Below are 23,508 nucleotides of genomic sequence, written 5' to 3'. Positions count from 1 at the left end.
TCAAGATTGAGAGGGGTTCTTACTGCCACGCGTTTTCGCCAGTGAAACCACACTCATGGGATAGAGCTGAAAAGGTTTCAGTATTGTCACGGCTACCGTAAGCCATGTATGACTGCAACCTGCTAATTTGCTATTAAAATAGGCTTTCAATAAAATGACTAGTGATATAATACAGAACATTCATGACTGGATGATCCATGAACATGTGTTACAATAGGTTTGGGAAGACTGAGTGCCTTTCAAGAAGGGCCAGAATAAAAAAAAAAACCAACCCCAAATAAAAAAAGCAATCCCACTTTAGCCACAATTGATACTACAATACCGACCTGCTCAGAACAGCTAAAAGACTTTTAAAATAGGAGTAAGCAAAAGATTTGTTGGGTCTAAGGGCAGGAAACACTGCACAATTAATTCTGCCGTACGTTAACGGTACTACTGAAAGATTAAAGTGAAAAAATGTATGACATTGTCTAAACAAATCTTCTAGCATTATTAATTTAAGTCTGTGCAACAGTATGTGACTAATGTTCACTGGCAAAATTAAATTCAACTAGAAAAGATCTGAAATCTGATTATGGCAATTAGGAATTCTACATACAATGCAGCCTGCCCATTAACAGCCTACCCCTGCAGCATTTTTGTATTAGAATTTGTTATATTCTACCTAAAAGCAAGAATTTCTGCCCATAGTATCCCCCACCCCGTTAAATAAATCATAATGTTCTTGAAAACATAACCAAGCAGGGCTTAAATCCTTAGAGATCTTTATTCAAACATGAGTGGGGATAAAAATTAATGGCCATTGGGCACTGACTAATCAGTTAATAACTGCTACCTCAGAAATCCAAGGCTGGAAATACGCTGTTGGAAATAGGCTGGGTTTCTGCCCCCGCTGACCACAACCAGAGCATCACGTTTGGGAGGAATGGAGCCCGTCACCTTTTAGAACAGGATCTCTGGTGATTCAGCTATGCAGTGGATAGGGCTGCCTCAGCCTAACCCTCATCTGACACGACACTGCCATTGTGATATAAATAGTGTCTTATTTGCCTGCTTCAGAGGAACAATGTTAGTCAAGAAAAGGCCAAATGGTTTTGCCACAGGGGAAAAGACCAAGAATCTTTCGTAATTTAATACTGCCTTTTTTTGTTTGTTTGTTTGTTTTTGTTTTTGGAAGACAGGAGACTCCAGGTGCTAGTCACATAGGAGGGAGAAGAATACAGAACACAAGACAAGGTGTATTTATCTAGTCTGCAGTAGCGCAAAACAATAATATTTTCATTGTTTCCTACGGCCCAGGAGGAAGCAGCATTCACCCAGCATCTCGCTAATCTCACCTCTACTTGGAATCCTGCAAACTATAGGCAAATTCTGCTCAAACCTGCCTACTCTGACAATGCAGAAATAATTTATAGCTGCAGGCAAGTCTAGGACACATGGACTTGATATGCCTAACAAATCCATTTTTTTTCTTCTTCCACAATGCTTACTGCATTGATGTTTTCAATTAATAAAACATTAATAAACATGACTTTTACCCACCGCTAGCCATCACATTGATTCATTTTCAGCCAAACAGGAAAAATACCCAGTTCTAAATCTTTGAATACATTACACAACATAAGTTACTGCTACTATCCCTCAGATAAAGACTATACAAATAAATACCCATGAGTGTTTATTAAGGTTGCTTTCCCACATTTTTGTTATCCTACAGAAAAGAAAGTAGCTCTGTTAGAAAATCTGTATGCAAGACAGGCTGGTATAGTCATACACAGTTGAACCAGAGAAATATGTACAGCTGGGAAGCAAAATTTCTACAAATTACTACATGAAGGTGACCCAAAGCCCGATTTATTGCTAGCTTTTATTGCTTGCTTTTATTGCTTCCAGCGCACTGGTGATCTATGCACATGGCAATACTTCAGTACTAATGGAAATCAGTAAACAAGATCACGTGCATGTCAAACAGTTGCTTTGCACATTCTAAAAATATTTGTAGGTACTAGAATGGCACTGACCTTTCCTCATCCATGCTGTCTGTGCTGCTTGCTGGGTCTAGCCTACACCTACAGCTCACTGTATGCAGAGTGGAATACATCCTACTCAGGGGAAATAAGGGTAATTGCTAAACTTGTTATCAACCAAATTAGAAAGTAAAATGATTACAGCAAACTTCCCTTTGGGCCATCCTCTGCAGGCTACAAAAAACTTCTAAGACACTCCAAACTAGTGCATCTTTCCTGGGAAAGGCCACACATTGAAAAATAATTGTTTATCATTAAATTAAGTTACCGTATGTAAGGTGAAGAAGATAAACCGAATATCTGACTCTACACAGACAGCTTGCAGGTCATGCAATGACTTCAAGCCTTCAGGCTAAACATAAGTACAAAGGGCTACAAGAGGGGATATGCAGCAGGTCCCTTCAGCTAGCCACCCTTTCCAGCCTAAATAAGAAAATCTGAGATGCAACAGCAAAGACAACAAAATACATGTAACAGCAGCAGTCTATACAATCTGTACAAAGAGAACGAAAGGCTCCAGCTATTATTCCAGCCTTCAAGTAAAGCATCTCCTCGAGTCGTGACCAGCAGAGGGATTTCGCTTTCCACACTGCTTTGTGAAGGTGGAGTGAATCTCACCAACTGCCGAACGCAGCGTGACAACCTGAACCACGGGCAACACGAGCAGACGTCGGAAGGGCGTACAACGCACTTCAAGCAAAAAGTGCTTGCAGTGAAGTATCATTAAAAGAAAATGCAGCCGAGGACACAGTGTTCAGCAGAGCATGCATCTTCTGGCATTTTGTACTCAAACCAGAAATTTTCCATCCTCACAAAAAAAACTAGATCAAATTTATAAATCATAGATCTTACTTTGAACTTCTGAAAAGTTCCTGAAAATTCTGAGCATGTAAACATTAGTTAGGACCCGAAATTGAGGATTTGAAAGAGAAATTAAGACAAGCTTGATACTTATATAATAAAACAAAACCCAGTGCCTAAGCTTGAGCAAAACAAGGAAATTCAATGGTTCTAACACTGTTCCTTGCCAAACACTACTCATTCAGAATTTGCATTTTCCAACTGCCACCTGGAATTCTATTTTTTTATTTTAAATGCATAATAAGGAAGTAAAGTAAGATAGCTTGTACCCTGCATATCCTCAGGCTTTTTTATTCTTTTGTTTGCTTTTAAACAAGTATACAGATAATGACTGGTTATGATTACTGAGAAATACCTAAAGCAAATGAGTTTTTCAAAATGCCCCATTCAAATGCATTAGCAATTAGAATCTCCTCAAGTTTCCATTAGTCTGTCAAAACAAGAAATAATCTTATAGCAGCTCTGACTAAAACTTTTAAAGATTATCACATTGATTGAATTTCAAAGTATAGACTTACAAATTCGTAGTCTCCATCCTGTGGTACCTTCCAATCAGATGAATTTTTTGTCTGGCCAGATACATTCTTCCCAAAGCTATTGATTTGATTCTCCTTTTCCTTCTGCTCAAAATATTCAAGGAATGATGGTTTGGCTGGCTGCATCGTTTCATCCCTCCCTGGAAACATTAAAAATAAAAAAGAACAGTTGTTTTGAAAAAATGTATTTTCAGTTATATAGCCTTACATCATGCCCAAAAGTGATTTCAATTTTTTAGTACACACTAAATCACATAGTACTGCTAAAGTACTTGCTGAAGTACTATTTTTTCAGTAGCTTTTCAATCATAAAACTGACTGTCCAGTGAGAAAACTGGAGAAGGGAAGCTTAAAGCCCACCACACAAGTGATTACAATGCTGGAGGCCTTGGCCTCTAGACCTGCAATCCATCCATCAAAGCACGCTACCAGGTAACTGAGCTTCATGCACTGAATACTAGAACCAAACAGCTACCAACTAGAGAGGTTGGGTTTTTTCATCCCAGCCAGGCTGCACACACTGCAAAATATGCCAAATTCCAAAACGAAACGGCATTGTTTTAGAAGCAGAAACTCATCTTTATATATATATGAATAGAATAGTACAAAAGCGAGGCTTTCAAAGACGTCTACCACACAAATATCACAGAACTTGCCTTGGGTAGAAGTAGTCATGTTCTACACTTCTTGGGTATACAAGATTAATTTGCAAAGCTTCTTTTTTTCTTTTTACAAACAGTAAGTTTTCAAGTTTACTGCCCTAGTCTTCTTTTTTTAAGTTAATTCCTCTGAACACACATTCTTAGCGGATTACTCAAATAAGCCACACATATAGAGTAAACATTCACTTCTAGACTGCGCTTAAGGAACTTGGGGTAATAAGGAATGGGCAAGGGTACAAAGAGAAACAGAGACGTCAAAATAATCCCCTAAATATGAATACTTTTATTTTGAAGAGCAGGTCTCATAAGCCTCCTGAGTACTACTCTTAATTAAAAAAAAAAAAAAAAAAAAAAAAAAGAGTTCACCCATACTCACGGGAGAAGAAAGGATATGGCCAAGAGAAGCCTGAGAGCAACTAGATTCACATTATTCTCACTGGTCTAAATTATTCTTTAGAACAAGCAGAAGTTAGAACAACAACAAGAACGCTGCTGATCCATTAAGAGCAATGAGCTAGTAAAAACTACACACTCACAGGGAGCCCAGATACATTGGGTAGCGGGTGGGATTAGGGATGTGAGCACTAACGTATCCTTTCTTCTTTAGCCACCACACCATCTGAATCCCTGCTCATGTGATTTAAGTACCATTACGTACAAATAAATCTAGCAATCCATTCGGGAAACGGGTTTCCATCACTGAAGGGAGAAACGCAGAGTCACAAGTCCCCAGATCCAAGCAGATCCCTAGTGCTTTTGGAGAGGAAGGAGGTGGCTCCATGAACAGAAGGCAGCTTCAGCTGTAGGGTGACGACAGTGCAATAGGGAAGGAAGTGATGAAAAGCTAGAGGATGAAAATATCGATTCCTAGCACAGACAGCATAAAAGCCAACACAGAAAGAAAACTCAAAATTTAACTCCACAGCAAGTCAAGACCAAAAGACTTTCAGCATCTCCAGAGGAAGACTGCTTTACTAGTGCAACTGGCACAGCATCAGATGCTGCCCAGGCTACTCACACTAAGAACTGGCCTGTCCTGGGAGTTACAGAGCAGCTAGTATCTTGTGAAGAGTCTCCATCTAAATGAAGAGGCAGGCTGGCACAGCAAACACACTCGAACAGGCTGCACCACAAGAACATGAAGCTACAAACGCAGCTAAGGACGACTCACAGCTTAATGCCGTTGTGCTGCTCTTCATGATAAAATGCTTCGCAAAAACCTGTGAGCATAACGGAAGTAAGCGCTGTAACAATACCTAGTAAAATGTTTTTATTCTGATAAAATATGGTTCTCTAGACACTGGAGTACGCTACTCATACTTGAAACACATGTTTTAGACAAAGCAGAAATCATCATTTTCAGAAAGCAGGATTAGGACTACAGTTAACAGCAAATGGCTTCAGAATAACCTAAGTCTGGGCTGTGAAAGTAAGTTCACTGTTGAATGCCATACATTTGAAAGAAATATAATCTGTCAGGCAGGCAATCAACCAAAGGTTTAGAGCTTCAGACAAGCACACAGGAGATGGAGCCACCCTTTGATAGGTTTGTGGGGTCTGCGTAATGCAGACTCTCCCCGAAGAGTTTGTACAGAAGGCAGGCTATCACAAGAAAATTCTCACCAAGGATACTCAGTGTTGCTTTCCTCTTGAAAAAGTACTAGCTATTGTGAGAACCCATTAAGATTTAATCACCAAATATTATTCTTGCACGTAAAACTGCCATCTAGTGATCCAGAACTTGCCTGGCAAACTGTCTGAACTTGAGACAAGAGCATGAATACCTTGGTCAGCTATGAGGTAATTCAGGAAGTTATTTGTCTATAGACCTATTACACACAGAAAAAATTTCCGCGAAGTATGAGAGATCTTGGCAGGATATCTGTGTTGTGATACTGAGAGAAGTGTGGTTCTATACAGCCTGAAATGTCACGATGCCTTTGCAAAAACCACTGCATCGTACTGCCTCTCCAGGGTCAGCTAAAAGCTCAAGCGTGAACTGAAGTGCTTATACTTTTGCACCATGACAACTGGAGCAAAGACAAATTATTCTACCCCTGGCAGTAGTTCCCCTTTTTAAAAAAAACCACAAAAGCCATCATTGTACAGGCTTAGATCAAGACAGACACCTTCAGACAGGCTGCGTGAAGGTCAGTTAGGGAACACGTCTGCAAAGCAGAGAACAGATTTGCTGTTGGGAATAATTACTGAAATACAATAGCAATCCAATTACTGCTAAGCGATCAAACATTTATTTAGAATGAAGTAAATACACCCCTTGTATTCTGCTGCAGCCTAGCCTGTTTGAAGAAGGAGGATCATGTCAATGTTTAACACCAACAAATTTTGTAGAGAGAGATTCACAACTACCTAGGCTACTATACGCAGCTTACTGACAGCCAGCCTAGGTGTCAGGAATGCAGGCTTCCTAGGGAAAAAAGTTAAAATCTAAATCAAGCTTGTATTCTGTGTTTTGAAAACAGTTATTCGTAGTACAGGAAACTTTGAAAGCAAGCGTTTCACTCCATTGACATTGGCTTATTCAGTTCATTTCTACCTTTTTTCTTAAAAGAAAAAAAAAAAAGACTGTTTGCTTATACCAGGGCTGCAGCAACTATGCACAGCCCTAAGCAATCACACCTGACATCGCACAGGGAACAGGACCGATGACCTCCCGAGGTCCCTGCCAAGCCAAGCACTTCTGCAACTCACAGTCTTCACACCCACCGTCAGACACCTCCAACCCTGCAGTCACCTCAGGCCTTTCCAATGCACGTGACAATTAGTCACCAATTTTACTACATTTCTACACATCAACACGTAACGCTGCATCTTTATTTAGTGTTGGTTGGTTTTTTTAAAGTGAGTAAAACGGAGATTGCTAACCGACAAACAAGAAATGGGGAAAAAAGATAATATAAAATGAAAAATAGCCAGAAAACAGATCTCAGATGTCTGAAATTTTAGTTGCTGCTATAATCTCAGTAGGGGTGTATGTGCAGCAAGACAGACAGAAACACTCCTAGAGACAGAAAGACATTACACCAAATCAATTATCATTCCAGCACAACTGGATTTCTTTTCATCAATCTTGGCACTTAACAGCCGCGTCATCTTTCCAAAGATGATCTGCTTTTAATTCAACAAAAAAATCCTACATACTGCTATATCTTTAAGATTTCGATAACAGGCAGCTGAAGACAAAAATCGATTACTGCTATTTGCAGAAGCAGATGCTGCTGAAAGATGACACTGCACTGAACGTGTCAGTGCCAAAAAGCATTTAACTTCCTACTTTTACAGGGTTAGACTAAAATATGAACATTTGACAGAAAGTGAGATCACAACTGTGGCAGAGAAGAGCCTTTTATAAAAAGGTCACCCTGCGATGACAAGAAAGGCTTCACCACGCATTTATTTTGGAACCTAAAGAGTTGCTTATAAGGATGAGCCGTGAGAGCTCCCCAGAGCCATTAACAGTCTACCATTTAGATACACATTCATCTTTTAGGAGCTGTATTAATTACACAAATGGAACACTACAGCTCTACTGGAGCCAGTCCAGCTGACTGCAGAATCGCAGGTTTGGGCTAGCTGTGCAGAACCGCAGGCACCGGGAGGACTGCTCGGCGTTCAGCCGGCCACGCAGCCAAAAGCAGAAGCCCTCTGCAGAAAACTCACAAGCACTGCCTGGCATAAAGTCATGTTTAGAAAAGTATACCACCATGTACTGCTGGACCTGAGAACACAAAAAGATGAGAAACTGGTGGGTCCAAAGGCAGAGAACACCGCCTTAAATCAAGCAAAAGATGACAAAGGATAACGTGGAGAGCCTTCAAGCCATTTGTATTTCCCTACGATGCTGCAGAGAAAGTAGAATGATAAAGAAGAAACAACACAGTCAATTAAACCAGCAAAAGATTTACTCTTTTTTTTCCCCAGCAGTAAAGAATATCCATGAAACCAGATCAGTCAGTATCATCTAGTCCCAGAAATCAAAGCACTCATTTTGTTAACTTTGTCAAATTAGCTCTCAATTGAAAATTTTGAGAAGCTCATGAGCTTCAAAGGATGCCTTCAAAAGGAAAGTGAGATTTACGAAGTCTTCCTATCTATCTGAAAAAGCTTGCTGAGTAATGAAACTAGAATTGCTGCTTTTCTCTAAAATTATTCTTCTCAAACTTGACAGCAGAAAAATCCTCATTTTATTATTCTTTGCTCTTGAAAGAGATTGCTATTATCTACCTAGGGTGACTATTCCAGGGTCACAAAGCTTGTCATAAGAGAAAGATAACCTCAGGAGCACATTTTGTGTGCTCTTTACTCAAGTCAGTTTATACAGTTAATGCTTAAAATACCTATTCTTGAAGCCACAAGTGAGATTTCCCCCTTGTATCACAAAAATCAGAGCTAGAGTTGTGGCTGGGAACTGTCAGGAGATGGTGTTACAAATTAATCTACAAAGCAGGTAATGTAAATCAACGACAATGAAGTGATCAATTACGACATTAGCAATATCAAACTAAGCTGCGATATTTGGTACACTTACGTGTATTTGTCAAGATATCAGGAGGCTGCAATCTTTAGAAATACAGCTGGCCTCAGCTCTGGAGAGTACTTGTTTTGTGAGGATGAGGCATCAGGAGCAACAGAACCAAAATTTTTTAAGTTTTAAACATTTTGTGCTAGGAAAGTATCGTGAATGCCCTGCACCAAGCTCAGAAAGCTGCACGCCTGTGCACAGGAGCTCAAAACAGCTCTGCAGAGATGCGGTGAAGACCACACACGTTAACTTTAAAGAGAGCAGAGCTATGGCTGCCTTTAGTCAGACACGGTGCCAGAAAGGATCCCCTGGGACAAGCAGCACAGCCTCCAGCTACCATATACAAGATTATATAGTCCCTTTCACAGAGGGATCAAGATCCATTGTAAAGCAAATTGCTTTGCTTTGTCCTTGCTGTTCTCCTGGAGTTATAAACCCACTCAGTTCCAGCCTGAAGTTTACGGGTAGCCAGACTACACCACTTGTTCTTGAGCAAGCCTCAGCTCTCCCACGTTCAAATGGTGTTCACCTTCTCCTTTTTTTCTTTTTCTTTTTTTTTTTTTTTTTTAAAAAAAAGGAAGTTCTTATAGCCAATGTCATATTTCACTTTAGTGGTCCACATAAGCATAGATCTCACTGACTTCTCACATAACAGGCTCAGTCCCTGGCAGTCTCAGTAAGCTTCTGGCTGCTTCCGATTGAATTAATGTAACTTTAAGACTGAAAACGCACACACACTTCGGAGACAGAAAACAGCGCCTGATGATTATGTGCAAGCAACACTTCATTAATATTAAATTTCAAATCGAATTGCAGTTTTATTTGCTTCAGGCCATTTCTTAGAGATCACAGATGAACTTTAGCAGCTGGACAGCATAATTTGTACAATATGAACAGGACTGAGTCATTTTATGCAGCAGAGCAGAGAGATGCCAATTTATTCAACCAGAGCAAAAAGTGCTCCATCATTAATGAATTCACCCCATGGCAACACTAGCTGAGATTTCCTCATATTAAAAGCAGACCACATAACACTTCCTATCCATTGAAACTTATGAGGAAAAGCCTTCCCATAATTACAGCCTATCTCAAACTAAATCAAAGCAGAACATACCTGACAGGTCCTGCTATGAAGAAGGAGCTCCTAAATGACCATAAAGACCAACACTAGGTATTCTAATTAATCTCTTTTAACGAATATAAGACATGAAAGCCACCTGAAGAGAAGAGTACCAACACTCATCCAAAGCTGCAGTATATGTAATCAAGGACCCTTTCTGAAAAGAGGAGGAAATCCTCACAGTAATTAAAGTTGTTTAAGACCAAGTTACCTCCTTTTGGCTCTCTTCTACTTGAAAAAACAGAAAAGATTATGAATATACAGCAGCTTTCTTCCATTGCAAATTTTCATTGGACACCTTCTGTCTTTCATGTAATTACATAAATTATTTAGTCCAGCAACCACAGTGTGTAACACAGGCAGCGAGATGTGAAAGAGCATCAAGAAAGAACTTCATTCCACGTCCTGCCTCATCCAACTCAGGTTCTGATGAACCTTAACAAGAAACCACCACATAAACAGAGATGCAGTCTTCAGGTCCAGCATACTGTGCGTAACAGATCAGGCCCCCCAAATGGCATATAGCCAAGTAAGCATTTGTTAACGTAATAAAATAACATTTTATTCACAACCTGTAAACTCATTTGCTTGTCTGGAGAAAACAGAAAACAACATGGCAATGAATATTTCTTTCCTGAATCCTGAAAATCTGCTGGTAAAAACAAATCCACTTTAAACTTCTGCAATTAAGGAATTTAAAGAGTTTATAGAGTTTTCATTCCTGCTCGGGAGCAAAGTTTTCTCCAGGTTTTATTCTGATTGAACAGGAAGTGTATTTATTCTTAGAAGAGACAAATAGGTTAGTTTGCCTGTATAGGCAAATATATGCATGCATATGGGACAGAGATATACTTACTAAGTGATTTACTACTCCTCTGTCTCTTGCTTAAGTCTCCTGAAGCATATTATTGCCTCCTGTATGCTATTCAGGACTCTGCTAGCTATATACGTCCCATCTTCCTCAAGACAATGCTTCTGTCCAAAGAAAAAAATCCCCCTACTTTCAATCCCCCACCATCACAAACGCAGGTGTGCTTTGGAATAGCTGTGTTAAACACATACACCTCTTTCTCCAATTTCAGTATCTCTGAAAAGATAAATATTAACAGATGATTAACTTTGTCTTAGCGTTAAAGCTTTGTCAAATACTCAGGACAACCAAAGGCAGACAAGCATCCAACTTAGATCCCAGACTTAACTCTTCTTCATGCTTCAGTCTACGCAGAACCACTGTTTCGGTTGCTAGCACGCCGCTCTGGGGTCCAGAGCCACTATTCAAACAGAAAAACCAAAACCTACAGCGAAAACTCCACAACAAAATGCCAGCACATACAACTCCTCCCGTTGCTCAAAAATACCGTCTGCATGTCTGCACAACTTGACTTTCTTAAACACACTGTGCTGGCCGCTGTTTATGTCAAATTTGCCAGCAAAGTTGCTATTAAAAGTCAAAAAGTAACACAGCTGGAAGACTTATCTGGGAAGATTTGTATTCTCTGCACCTCAAGAGTGGCAGTACAGTGATTCCTACCGTTCAAGAACAATTTAATCAATGCATGTGTTTCTATAAACAGTGCGTTATTTAAATGCATAACAATGTGTGTTTTATGGTCTGATCATGGCTAAATGGACCAATTTATTTTAAGCACAGAACTGTACCACTGGACATTAATAACGCTGACTAGTGGGAAGCAACTACAAAGAGCCATCATCCACGGAGAAAATCAGAGGCAAAACGCAGTAAATGTATTTGACGCACACTAACATAAATCCTGACAAGACGTGGAGCTATTATTGACAGTACCTGCATCGGCTCTTTGGATAACATGTATTTGCATTTTTTTGGGGATAACATCTGATATTACACCACCTATGGCTACCTCAGCTTCATACTAGTAATACTTTATTCAATTATTATACTAGTGCAATCACATAAACCTTCCGCCATCCATATTCATCCTGCTGTTCACGTTACAGCTTTTACAGTCATTGCTTTGCATGAAAAATCACAGGTTAATTAGCACAGAAAAAAGTTTCCCCAAGTCTTGGCAGCAATACTTCTCTGGTTTAGGTTTAAGTGTCACCCGTGGGATGTGTCACAAAGCCACCAAGACTAACAAGCTTAGTCTGAATCATTTTTCTAATAGGAAATTGCCAAGTTTGCATCTTAGCTCATTTAATTTACTAATGAAACCCAATCTACCCTCAATAGGGAAAACATCTTTTTAAAAGGCCACAACCATGCTTAGCAGCATGGGCACGGCAAAGCCGTGAGAAAACCCAAACCACCCTAACAGTATTATAAGAATGAAGCCTAGAATTTTTTATTTTAAACACTCACAAACTATTAAGAATTTTTACCTGCACATTACATTATCAAAGTAGAGGCAACAGAATTATTAGGGCTTCTGGTTGACCTCTGCACCAGATGCTCTACTGACTGCATGCCGCATTAACACAAATCCCACACCCACAATTCTTCCACCACATCCAGATCCCTCATTCATCTCAACCCAAAAAACTCACACCAGTGTTGGTAGTTCTACATTCTCCAGTGTCATTTTATCTGGTGCTTAAACAAGCAAGAGGCACTTTAAAATAGAAAACAGGACAGATTTTAGTACTAGACAAACTAGATTCTATTTCACTTGGATCTGATCATATTGCAGTGTCCAAGGAAGGCAATATGTTTATCTGCTTTATTATAAGATTATGTTCCACTCTTTAAATCAAAGGACAAATTCATGCCAAGTTTCCACTAAGGACCTATAACAAATAAAATAGAAAAAGCAAAAAAAAAACCACCCAACCCCACAAAAACCCCCAGTAAAAAATGCTGCACTGTTTAGCACCACTATATATTCTCCCATAAAAAATTTGAAGAAAAGATTTTAGACATATTAAGGGTTCAAAAGTTATTCCAGCTCTCAAGCCCAATGGAAATGTCTGTTATTACAAAGCATTGTTCATCTATAGTTCTTCAGCTACTTCCAAAGTTTTCTTGGAATAGTTTAACTGCAATCCGTAAGTAATGATAGCAATCGATTTATAAGTAAAATGTGTTGCAGCACCATTTAGTATCTGTGGTTTCAGGCAATCACTTCAGTGCTTTCGAAATGTGTAACAGAATGTCACAGTGACATTTTTAATGCTGCTTGAGTATTTATATTCAGTGCCCAGAAAAAAGCCAAGCAAATGAAAGAATTTAAGCAAACAGAATTATAGCTCAATTGACTACAAACCAAAACTTGCCCCACTATGTAAAACCCTATAATTTAAGAACACTTTTCCTCTGAGCCTGAAAAGTCATGAATTGAAATCACTTTCAAGGCTACTGGAACTTGTTTGCTAGAGATTCCTGACACAATCTTATCTAAAGAATCATATTTCAATGTCCTATAAACATTTTTTACATTAAAAAGAAATAAAACCAAACCAAGAACTGGTGAAGAGACAGGGTTTTTGGTTTGGTTTTTTTTTTGTTTTTTTTTTTTTTTTAAAGTAGGAGGAACGGCTAGAACACAAGCTCAGAAGATTGCAGTTAAAAAGCCCAAGACACCTCGGGAAGCTAAATTCTACAATGCCATCCAAGAAAAACCAGAACTTTTTTATTGACTTAAACCAGGTTTTATTGTGAGTCATAACACAAGCTGCCAAGTGAAATATAGATGTCTTTAAACATATGAATCAATGAAGCTTTTTCAAACTCCGTGGTTTCCAAACAGCAATAATACATTTATATTTAAGATTACAAAAAGAACTCCCTCCAGAGAGTTCTGTAACTGGCTGATGAGCTTTACAGTTAAATCAATTTAACTGAATGTTATGAGAACATGAATATGGAAATGGCAAACTGAAAAATGGAGCTATGGGCAATTCACATGAAGGGCAAGCTGCTCAAAGACGCTGCCTTGCAGTGCGTCCAAGAAACAATCACAGAACTGCTCTGTGCAGCAGCCAGAATTTCAGAATTATGCTACTGGGGAAGGAGAAGAATAAGAATAAGGTGTTAAGGAAAAGTTGTTTTAGTCTGGTACAAAGATTTTCATTAATGTCAGATGCCTTGGAATCAAGGTGCAAGTTATTAAAATGCAGCACAAGGTGCAGCAGAGAACACTGAGTGCAGCTGGGTTTCATCAGACACCACTGTGGGAAACCCGTTGACACGGAAGTGGTACCAGTGCCACCCATCACTTGCACCAGGACCCCCAAATGCTTCCTCCAGAAGGCAGAGCTGCTCAGGCACTTGTGCCGCATGCGCAGCTTCAGGCACTGGTAGCCAGCAGCAGCCAAGAACAGCGCTGTTAAGAAGTCTGAAGTCTAAGGAGGGGGTAAAATGAAAACTCGACTTTCTAGTCACAGACCCAGAGCTCTCAGAGCTTGACGTGGAGCTCCCTCTCGAGGTTAGATACCACGCGGTATCAAAGACCCTGCTATACCCTCCTAACTGATTCCGCTCGAAACGAGAGCCGTGGCCCTGCAAGGCAGAGGTGGTCAAAGGCACCTCCTCAAACCCCCGTACACTACTCTGCAGAGAGCATGAGATGCTTTTGAGTTACAAGCGCTCCAATCTTAAAAGGCTGGTGAGAAGATAAGCATGTTAAACCCAAGAAGACAGACCAATAAGGCGCTTTACTTGCGCACACCTTTGGTAGCCAGTACAGGAGCATCACAGGCAATAAAACTCGTTATTGTGAATCGTTAAATGGAACAATACACGCTGATGGTGAGAAACTAACAGCATTGCCTGTCTGTAAAGAAACTGCAACTTCACTATGTTTATTTAAGGCTGTTAACATCTCCCAATCTTTGTGCACCTTTAAGCTACTCTAAGCATCTATGTCCTTCCTAGAGCTTGATCCTCAAACCCTGATGCTGTTACACCACTTTCTTTGTTGCCACAAGCTGCTACATGGGCTGACACCTCTTTTTTAATGTGCTGAATCAGTGTTTGCCAAAGTTCAGAAAACTTAAACGGGTTCTGCTGAAACGTCACTCTCAAGAGCAGGATCTTTGCACAAGCTCTAGAGGGCCCCCACATGGAATATTTCAACGTGGAAATTCCTGAGAAAAGGGTTTTGCAAAATGTGTTGAGTAGTTTTTTTATCTCCTGCAATAGCTGAAGGTTCAAAATCTGATGGCCAAGGAAACCTTCAGAAGCAGTACAAGAGCCAACAGAACAAGCCTTGCCTATGGATGGTTGTACTTTGCTGCTGCCAAGCCCCCACTCAGCACTCTCCTCGGTCCTTGAACAGACATCCATGCTGGCAAGCCCAGTCAGCCAGGACCACCTCCGCCTCAGTATTGTTGAGGCTATCCAAGCAGCGGGAACAGATTTCTATGAGAATCCATAACTGAAAAAAAATAAATATTCTTTTCCTTCTAGTCATACTTTTCCAGGGAGGGTCTCCCTGCCACTTCTTTCAAAGAAAGACTTTTAACCCTTTTTCAGCTCCAGCTGTGAGGTCTTCCACAGACTATCAGGGATCAAAGTCACATCATTTTAAAACTTGCATTCTTTGACAAGGCTTGTCGTTTTAGTAAGCTTCTCTATTTTAGGGCAGAATACATTTCTACTTGAATGTCTCAGAACAGCAAGAGAGTTTGTTCAGTTGTCCTTAGTGATTAAAGTAACACTAAAGAAGAGATGCTAGCTCTTCCCACTGTGTGCCTTGCTGTGCTTGAAGCACACAAGATCTTTCTCATTTCACAAATGTAGCCCTTGATTTGGTGCATCAGCTCTGAAACAGTCTTGCTGTTTTCAGATGCCAGGTTACGGCCAGATCACCTTCTAAAGCAACACATTTTTTATTAACCCTATGCACAGCCTCCCTTCCCCTACATTCTGTGAAGATGACAAAACAGGAGAGAACCAACAAAAGTCCCCACACTAGCTAGAATCAGATCTTATTCAATCAGCACAAGAAGCTTACAGAAATTGTCCATAACCCATCAGCTATACCAAATGCAAGACTACAAAGAACAGCCTCAGACTAGGACCTAGAAAGGGCCTCCCCTCCACTGCCAGAGGGCATCGACCCGAGTTCTAGCTCCCTACAACCAAAAGCTATGACAAGCTACCAAAAATATCACAGCCTACATTAGGTCCTAAGTAATATTCTAGAAGTAAAAGATGTTTTCTTACTTTTCATGGTGCCCTCCTCCTCTTCCTCTTCTGTGTTTATGACCATTGTACCCAACTGGGATTCCAAGGTGCCATCGTGTTCTATCATTGTGTTGGCTCCATCACTCATCGTGTTGACAGCTCTTATGGTACCAGTTTCATCTCCACTCGCCCTCACCATGGTACCTGAATCCGTTTCATCTTCTTCCTGTACAAGGATGCCATAAATACATTTTTATTGATAGTGGTGAAGTCGCCTGAAGAATGCCTGTATTCAAGGACACTGGCAAGTCTTACTAATTCAAAGATTTTTACAAATACACATAGAAGCAACATTTTGTTTGATGCATAGTTCTCCCCCGTCATCTCCAAACAGGTAATGAAAAGTCTTCATACTTTTCTGACAGCATGATAAATAAGAGAACAGATAAATAATCAGCAGAAGCTTCTCAATGCAGGTTGTATCTCATTTCTGACCTGGTGAGCTGTCCATAAGAGTAGATTATAATGCTCATTCTGTCATCTGTGTTTCTATTCATGCTGTCGGTTTTAACAGTTGACCTAAACCCCCTATCTCTAGTGGTACAGTGCGCTGAGGGGTCAGTAGTTATTAGAGAGCAACAGGTCTAAGTCTGCAGTGCATGTGGCACACTGAAGAAAAAACACCACCCTATTTTTTTAGGAGTCTGTCTTTAACATTTAGGTAGTTTTACTTGCTATAAACTTCAGATGCACTGAAGAAAAATGAACCAAATTTGCAAATCTTTAAAAAGGAATTAATTGTCAAAGTCTAGTCATTTTTTCCAGATGAAAATTATTTCTTATCCTTCCATCTGTAAACAGGTACTAATATTATAGAAGCTTGAATTATTGCTCTCAAGGCTCAAGAGACTCACTGCAGGGAAACACAAGCTCCTGAAATTCTGGTAGGACAGCTTCCTGGCAGATAGCTACATTAGCCAGAGGTAGTTGCATTAGGTGGGATGCTCATCCCTAACTATGTATGTGGCTAGGATTTCATGAAGAACAAGGTCAAAGTTTCTTCAGTTTTTTGGAAATGTCACCTTGGATGAGATGCTCATGTTTTGTTGTAAGGACAAAGTTCACAATTCTTTACATGTGATCGTGGACTTACTGATCTGTATTAGTGTTAGACGGAAAACACAGGTCTCACACATCAAGCTGTAATACTCCACCTCAATGTCATTGAAAGAAAGTAGCACACCCGCCCATGTTCTGGTGTTCCACACGTTTTATCTGTTCTGTCAAGGGCGTCTATGTAATCTTCCCAACCTCAAAACCAATAGCAAGAGGAGGAGAAAACTACACAAAATCTTAATGGAGAAAAAGTAATTTTATGTGGAGATGAGTGGGTGAGAAGTAATAATAAATTCGTCAGCTACACATCATTTAACAAAGGACTACAGCAGAAATTTCCACAGCACTTGAGAAGTGCTTGGGAACACTTTACTGCTAGTAAGACACAGAGTAGAGAAGCTTCGGGAAAACACACACACCAACAGAGACCATTCAAGTCCATAGACATCATCTCTCAGCAACGCGACTCCAGATCAGTCAGAAACGAGGAAGAGAGGGTAGAGACAATACTCTTAAAGTCAACATCCTGGCAACGTGACCAATAAAGTTACTTCCATACTGAATAAACAGATGGTCCTAAACTGGAAAACTAGATGAGCGATGTCTTCAGCATAAATACTGTGGACCATGCCATTCAAGTTTAACCTCTGAAAAGGACTGGCATTCAATGCCTTTTCATTTCATTTATTCAGGCTGAAGCAGGCAGAGGCTCAAAAACCAGCTTTCAACATGCTTTCCATATTCACATGCTGTAACCACTGAAACAAGGAGCTCAAACTTAAATTCACAGCAATCCCCTGAATACTTGCCATGCCCTCACCTCAAGTTTCTGTCGGTTGCTCTTGTGTAGTAGAAAGTTTCTATAAGGGGGGTTCTAAAGCACAACAATCGTAAAACAACAAAACATACTTATATTATAGAGCATCACAGATGATATTATTATTTTATACCAGGAGAGCAATCTAAGACCTGAATTTACAACGACAAATTCTCATTACTGCATAAATAATGTAATCCAACTGGGAAAATAAATAAGAGTCTTTTGCGGATATATCAACCCTTACTTTGTAGACCTATTCAATCACTATATAAGCTAAAGAGTAAGACATACATGCTGGCTATCCCACTCAAATATAAAGACTGAGCAGGGACCAAGCATCAGGTTAAGCAGTCATAAAGTAGAAAACTTGACAACCAAGTCAAATCCACAGGCGATTGGACAAAATATTTCAAACCCGAAAACAAAGCAGCTAAGCTTTATGAAAGGAGCAAGAATTTGAACTTTGTACACTGTTACTATTAAATACTCACTGAATTTTCCTCATCGTCTTGATCTAGTTCACGCTGCTGTGCCTCTTGACGTTTCAGCTTGATATCCATTGCTTCATTAATCAAGTCTCGCAGAATTGACACTCCTTTGGCACTTTTAACAAATGGATGCTGAGAAGTATTTTAAAAACAAATAAGCACTGCATCCAAACTAAGATATAACAATAAAACATTGTTACTATGGCCTACTTCCAATCAAAATTAAGGTTTAACTTGATACATTACTAAAATTAAAATCCAACACTCCTGTTTGGCACAGGAGGAAGATCTCCCACCCTCCAGACACGATCGTGCCCCAAAGGCACTACTGCTCTCAGACCTTGGGCTCATTCCCCTCTCACAGCTCCGCTTGCCTCTTGCTGAGAACCAATTACACAGATCACCACCATGCCTAGACCATTCTGAGCAACCACTTTCATTTAGCCTCTGCTTTTTAGTGTTTTAAGAGGCAGTTTCCTGGCAGTGCTGGTGAAAATTTGAAAGTAAAAAAAAAAAAACAAACCAAAACAACAAAACCCCCGAAGTCCTTCAAAAGCAAAGCAAACAAACAAAAAAACCCCACACACCCAGAGAAGACAAAGAGAGGAAGTTGAAGTTAGACTGGTTCTTAGAAAAGAACAGAAAAGATGAAGTTGAGTGTAAAAATTTTAAAATGAGATATTAAAAAGTAAAATCTGTAGCGAGCAGGAGCAGCAAGAAATGAAACCAACACCAAAAGACACGTAGCACTGCCTACCCTAGCAAGCCTTCTCTAGAGCTTATGTTCTTGTAAGAAAAGGCAGACCTGCAGAAGCTGTGTTGCAGTGGCACGCTGCTCCGGGCTCTTAACAAGACACTGTTTTACAAAGTCCATAAAATTGTCTGACCAGAGCTCTGGTTTCCGGAATGTTGGAGGGGGATTGGTAGGAATCATAAAAATTGCCTGAAAACAGAAAAGTATTCCAGATCTCCAAACAAAATATAAAGCTTTCCAACAGTACAACATAAATACACTCAAACATATACTGGTACTAAAGAATGAGTGATATTTTAAGATTGCTGCTTCTGAAGATTTTGTGCCAATATTACAAACAAATTTGCTCAGAGGGATCAAGTAGCAAGAAATCAGACTTTCCTCAACAGGTGCCTGCACTTCTGAACTATTATGTGCCCCAAAATGTGTGAATCTGCCATTTTTAACACTTAAACATTTCTGCTTGCATTAAAAAACCAAAAACCACCACAAACCACTTTGGATAATACAACTGAAAATATGTTTCTTCACATCCAATACAGGGAGCTTCAGCTATGACTTCACAGAACAGGACTTTCATACCCATGCTGATTCTCCTTCTCAAGACCTATTTTTCATTTAATCAACAGTACAAATAACTGACAGAAAACAAATCATCTACTCTAAATTAAAAACAAGATGGCACGTTGCTATGTTATTCAGCCAGCTATAATAGCAAATCCTTTCCGCAGAGCAATAAATTTTGAAAGGCCAGAGTCCTTACCCTCATCGGATGAATATCTGCATACGGTGGCTTGCCTTCAGCCATTTCTATTGCAGTGATTCCCAGAGACCAGATGTCTGCAACACAATTATACCCAATTTCTTGAATCACTTCTGGAGCCATCCAAAATGGGGTTCCTATAACTGTGTTCCGCTTTGCCATGGTGTCCTAAAAAGAACATGATAAAAATCCAGACAATGGCAACTGTATTAGCCACAAACGTCTGCTAATGAATTATCACCCCAATTATTTTCCGCTTGCATGCATGCACATTATTAGACTCAGCAAGACTGGGATATGGAGGACTGTAAAAAGGAATTGAAATGTGCCTACAGAATTTACAAATATCTTGAAGAAAACAGCAAGTGCTATTGCAAACCAATACTTAGATATAACAGCTTCCAAAGAGGAAACCCTGCTCTAATCTGTTGATGGCTTAGCATCTCATTGTTGATGTAAAGTTCTAAAAAACACTTTAGAACAATTTTTTTAAAGTCTCCACAAGCACATCATACTCGCACACAGGTTAAACTGAATCGTACACAACCATCTTGGTTTTACTTACTGTAAGTTGTCCTGCCACTCCAAAATCTGCAAGTTTAGCATGTCCCTCTGTATTTAGCAATATATTTCCAGCTTTGATGTCCCTGTGTATCTTCCTCATAAAATGCAGGTACTCTAGTCCTTTCAGTGTCGATTGCACTATAGTAGCAATTTCCTCCTCAGTGAGCTAAAGAAAAGAAGAATTACAGCTGCTGAAACTTAACACTATCGTGTTTCAGTTGTGTTTTCCTGAGATTCATTAATTGGCATTTAATTGCCTTCATTAAAGATTGCCATGCTAATGGGAAATTAGTCAGCCACCTACAGCATTATGTAGAATTAGATTACAACCAGCATATGTATACGCAGGTACCATATTTCACACACTATAACCCTCTCTCAACTACTAATTCTTATCCTGCAATAACCACAGTAAGGCAAAGTAGACTGGTATTCAGAATCGGTCTGAGTTTTCAGGAAAACCAACAAACTGAAGTCTGCACCACTGATTACATTATCTAGATAACCAAAACTCGATCAATGTGATCAACTTTCATTTCCAGAGGCACAAAGGGACTGCATCTCAAGTTACGGCCAGTGATTGCATCAGGCATTGAACACAGTGAGAATTACACCCAAACATCTCAGCATCCTTACGCTGCTGGACACGCGTATTTTCCTATTCATACATTCAAATGAGAAAGAACGTACAGTTTTATTTCGTAATCGAATAATGTCAGACACAGATCCAGCGCCGCAGTATTCCATGACTATCCACAGGTCTGTGTTCTTAAAATAGCTGCCGTAGTATTTCACCACATGAGGACTGTGAGATGTGAAAAAAAGCAGAAGAAAACCAAGGGTCAAATACCAGTAACCAGTGTAACTGAATAAGCACAATACACTGCAGAGTTCCTAAGTATGTTTTAGAAATTCAGAGTTGAAGTGCGACTGAAATCCTGATCAAAAGTATTCCAAAACAGTCTGAACTTGCACAGGGCTACTGCAGTTCTGCCAAGCCTCTTCCCCACAGCAGTGCTCATCTGACCCACCAATAAGTCAGTTCAGGGAGCTAAACCGTCTGAAAATCTGTCCTACAGAAATAAGGAGAGATTAGCTTTCAGTCTGGTTTAGCTCCCTGAACTGGATTACAAGGTCAGTGCTGTGGCAAGCAACAAGGCAGGACAAGGGAATGAGAAACAAACCAGTGCAGTCTGTGGTAAAGCTCCTGCAGAGCACTTGCAACCACATGGAAACATTAAATAAGGTCCAAAGTTTGCTGAAAAACAGCTATCATGTTCATCAAGAGGAATGTTCCCCCACTACCACATACACCCACTTGTTTCTACAATTTAACCCACAATGTATTTTCGGAACCCAGGACAACCTTGGATTGTCTCTCACGGTCAGCTACCTGGCTGCCCCAAAAAACAAACGACCTAGTAAAGTGTATTGGTCAGCATAACCATCTGTCCTCTGGAGAAGGTAAAGCAGAAAACGAACCGAAAGACTGTCCCCTGATTTTACAGGAACAGAGCTAAGGAACAGCAGTGTACTTCATCTATCCTCTGCTGAATGTTTTCTAATGAAAAACTATAAAAATAGTAAGCCAGTCACACCACGCTGTGTCCCTTAATGCTTGCACAAAACCCACGATGCTCCAGTGATTCACTCCCTCTGCTGTTCATAACTGTGAGGTCTCATTTTAGGCTTTACAATGTTAATATTTAATTTCTTTTAAGAGACACCTAGTAACGCTTTCCAAGTTACACAATAAGATTTTTCACAAAGAAATTATTTTCAAGTTACGTTTTGTTGTCTGCTACCAGTCACCTCCATTTAAAGATAGCGAGTGCGAAGTGCAGTAGAGTGAGTGACTGGGACCATAGTTTTATATTGCTAATGTAATTTATTTTAAATGGTTTTCTATGCCTGAAATCCATCAAAGTAGTGTTTCTTAACGCTAGATTCATAACAGCAGAAGAAATTAGTCTATTTTAAACTTTCAGCCTAGACCACACTTTGACAGGAGGTCTTCCACACCCATGAGCTCTTTATTAGCCAAGTTATTACAACACCTCTTCCCATAAGAAACATGCAGAGGCAACCCAGAGAGCCAACCATCAGCCCACAGAGCTGCCAGCAAGTTATTCTGAGGATGCCCAGATCAGCAGATAGCCTTGCACCGCACTAGAACCTGCACAGGCAGAACAACTCTGCCACCCAAGCAGATGACAGCATGTAGGTTATGCACATGCAAGAGCAGTCATGCGTTAGTGGCTCTCATCCACAGGCCCCTTAAAACCAAACAAACCCCCTCTTTAACAATTTTCTATGTCCATACCAAAACCTGTTTAGAAGTCATTGCCCCTTCAGCCATGGGAACTGCTGTTGTAGCACACAATCAAGTTACCACTGTTCAACAAGTGACGGCGCGTGGGGAGAGCTGCAGTCACTGCTCGCACGCTTGGCTCTTCGCTGGCAGCAAGTGCAAGGTTATTCAACTTAGCTTAATGCTCTCTTGTTGCAAGCTACATTTTTGTTGTCTTACCTTTGCTTGGATTAAGACTACTCAAATGGTCAGTTAACATGAGTCAGCTGATATGAGGTAACTTGATCGTACAAGTCCAGCCTTTTAAAAAACATTTAAGGCAACATCATGGCTTTTATTTGATTAAATGCCAGATCATAGACAATACTTTTCTTTGCATACCAATAATGAGTTTTGCAGTATACATTTACCTGTCACATTGCTGCATTATGGATATTTCCTTTATAATCTCTTGCAGGTCAGATTCCACAGGAACTTGTTTAATTGCAACAACTTGACCCGTTTCTTTATGAATGGCTTTGAACACACTGCCATAGGAACTATGAAACAAAATATTAAACAAACACTAAATACAGTAACATTTTAAAAATGCAAACATTATGGTTTTGCTTTTTGCAAGTGCAGCCACCAGGTAAAAAATTAACTATCCTACTGCTAACAATGTTTTGTATTTTAGTGTAAATAATCAGCCCACTAAGTTCTAAACGCTATAATACTACAAATAAGTCACAGCACACCAAGACTGTCACAGGAGAGCTCTGGAAATTACCGGCATCAATACACTGCCCGTAGCTTTGCAATGGCCTTTTACACAAATCCAACAAATACAATTCTCCC

General features: G+C 39.9%; 1 protein-coding gene across 2 annotated transcripts in view; it reads right to left on the bottom strand.

Moving 5' to 3' along the window:
• Positions 1 to 23,508, bottom strand: part of STK4 (serine/threonine kinase 4) — a 46,566-nt gene that overhangs the window by 19,799 nt on the left and 3,259 nt on the right. For both annotated transcript variants that reach the window (XM_055813707.1, XM_055813708.1), the window contains exons 3-10: positions 23,082 to 23,210; positions 21,051 to 21,165; positions 20,362 to 20,526; positions 19,797 to 19,964; positions 19,085 to 19,222; positions 18,283 to 18,411; positions 15,895 to 16,081; positions 3,407 to 3,564 (exon numbers count right to left, since the gene is read on the bottom strand). In XM_055813707.1, the coding sequence (XP_055669682.1) occupies positions 3,407 to 3,564; positions 15,895 to 16,081; positions 18,283 to 18,411; positions 19,085 to 19,222; positions 19,797 to 19,964; positions 20,362 to 20,526; positions 21,051 to 21,165; positions 23,082 to 23,210 (1,189 nt within the window). The remainder of the gene's footprint in view (positions 1 to 3,406; positions 3,565 to 15,894; positions 16,082 to 18,282; positions 18,412 to 19,084; positions 19,223 to 19,796; positions 19,965 to 20,361; positions 20,527 to 21,050; positions 21,166 to 23,081; positions 23,211 to 23,508) is intronic.

This window comes from Falco peregrinus, chromosome 9 (genome assembly GCF_023634155.1).
Source record: "Falco peregrinus isolate bFalPer1 chromosome 9, bFalPer1.pri, whole genome shotgun sequence".
NCBI lineage: Eukaryota > Metazoa > Chordata > Aves > Falconiformes > Falconidae > Falco > Falco peregrinus.
Note: the sequence above shows the minus strand (reverse complement) of the source record. Positions and strands in the feature narration are given on the sequence as shown.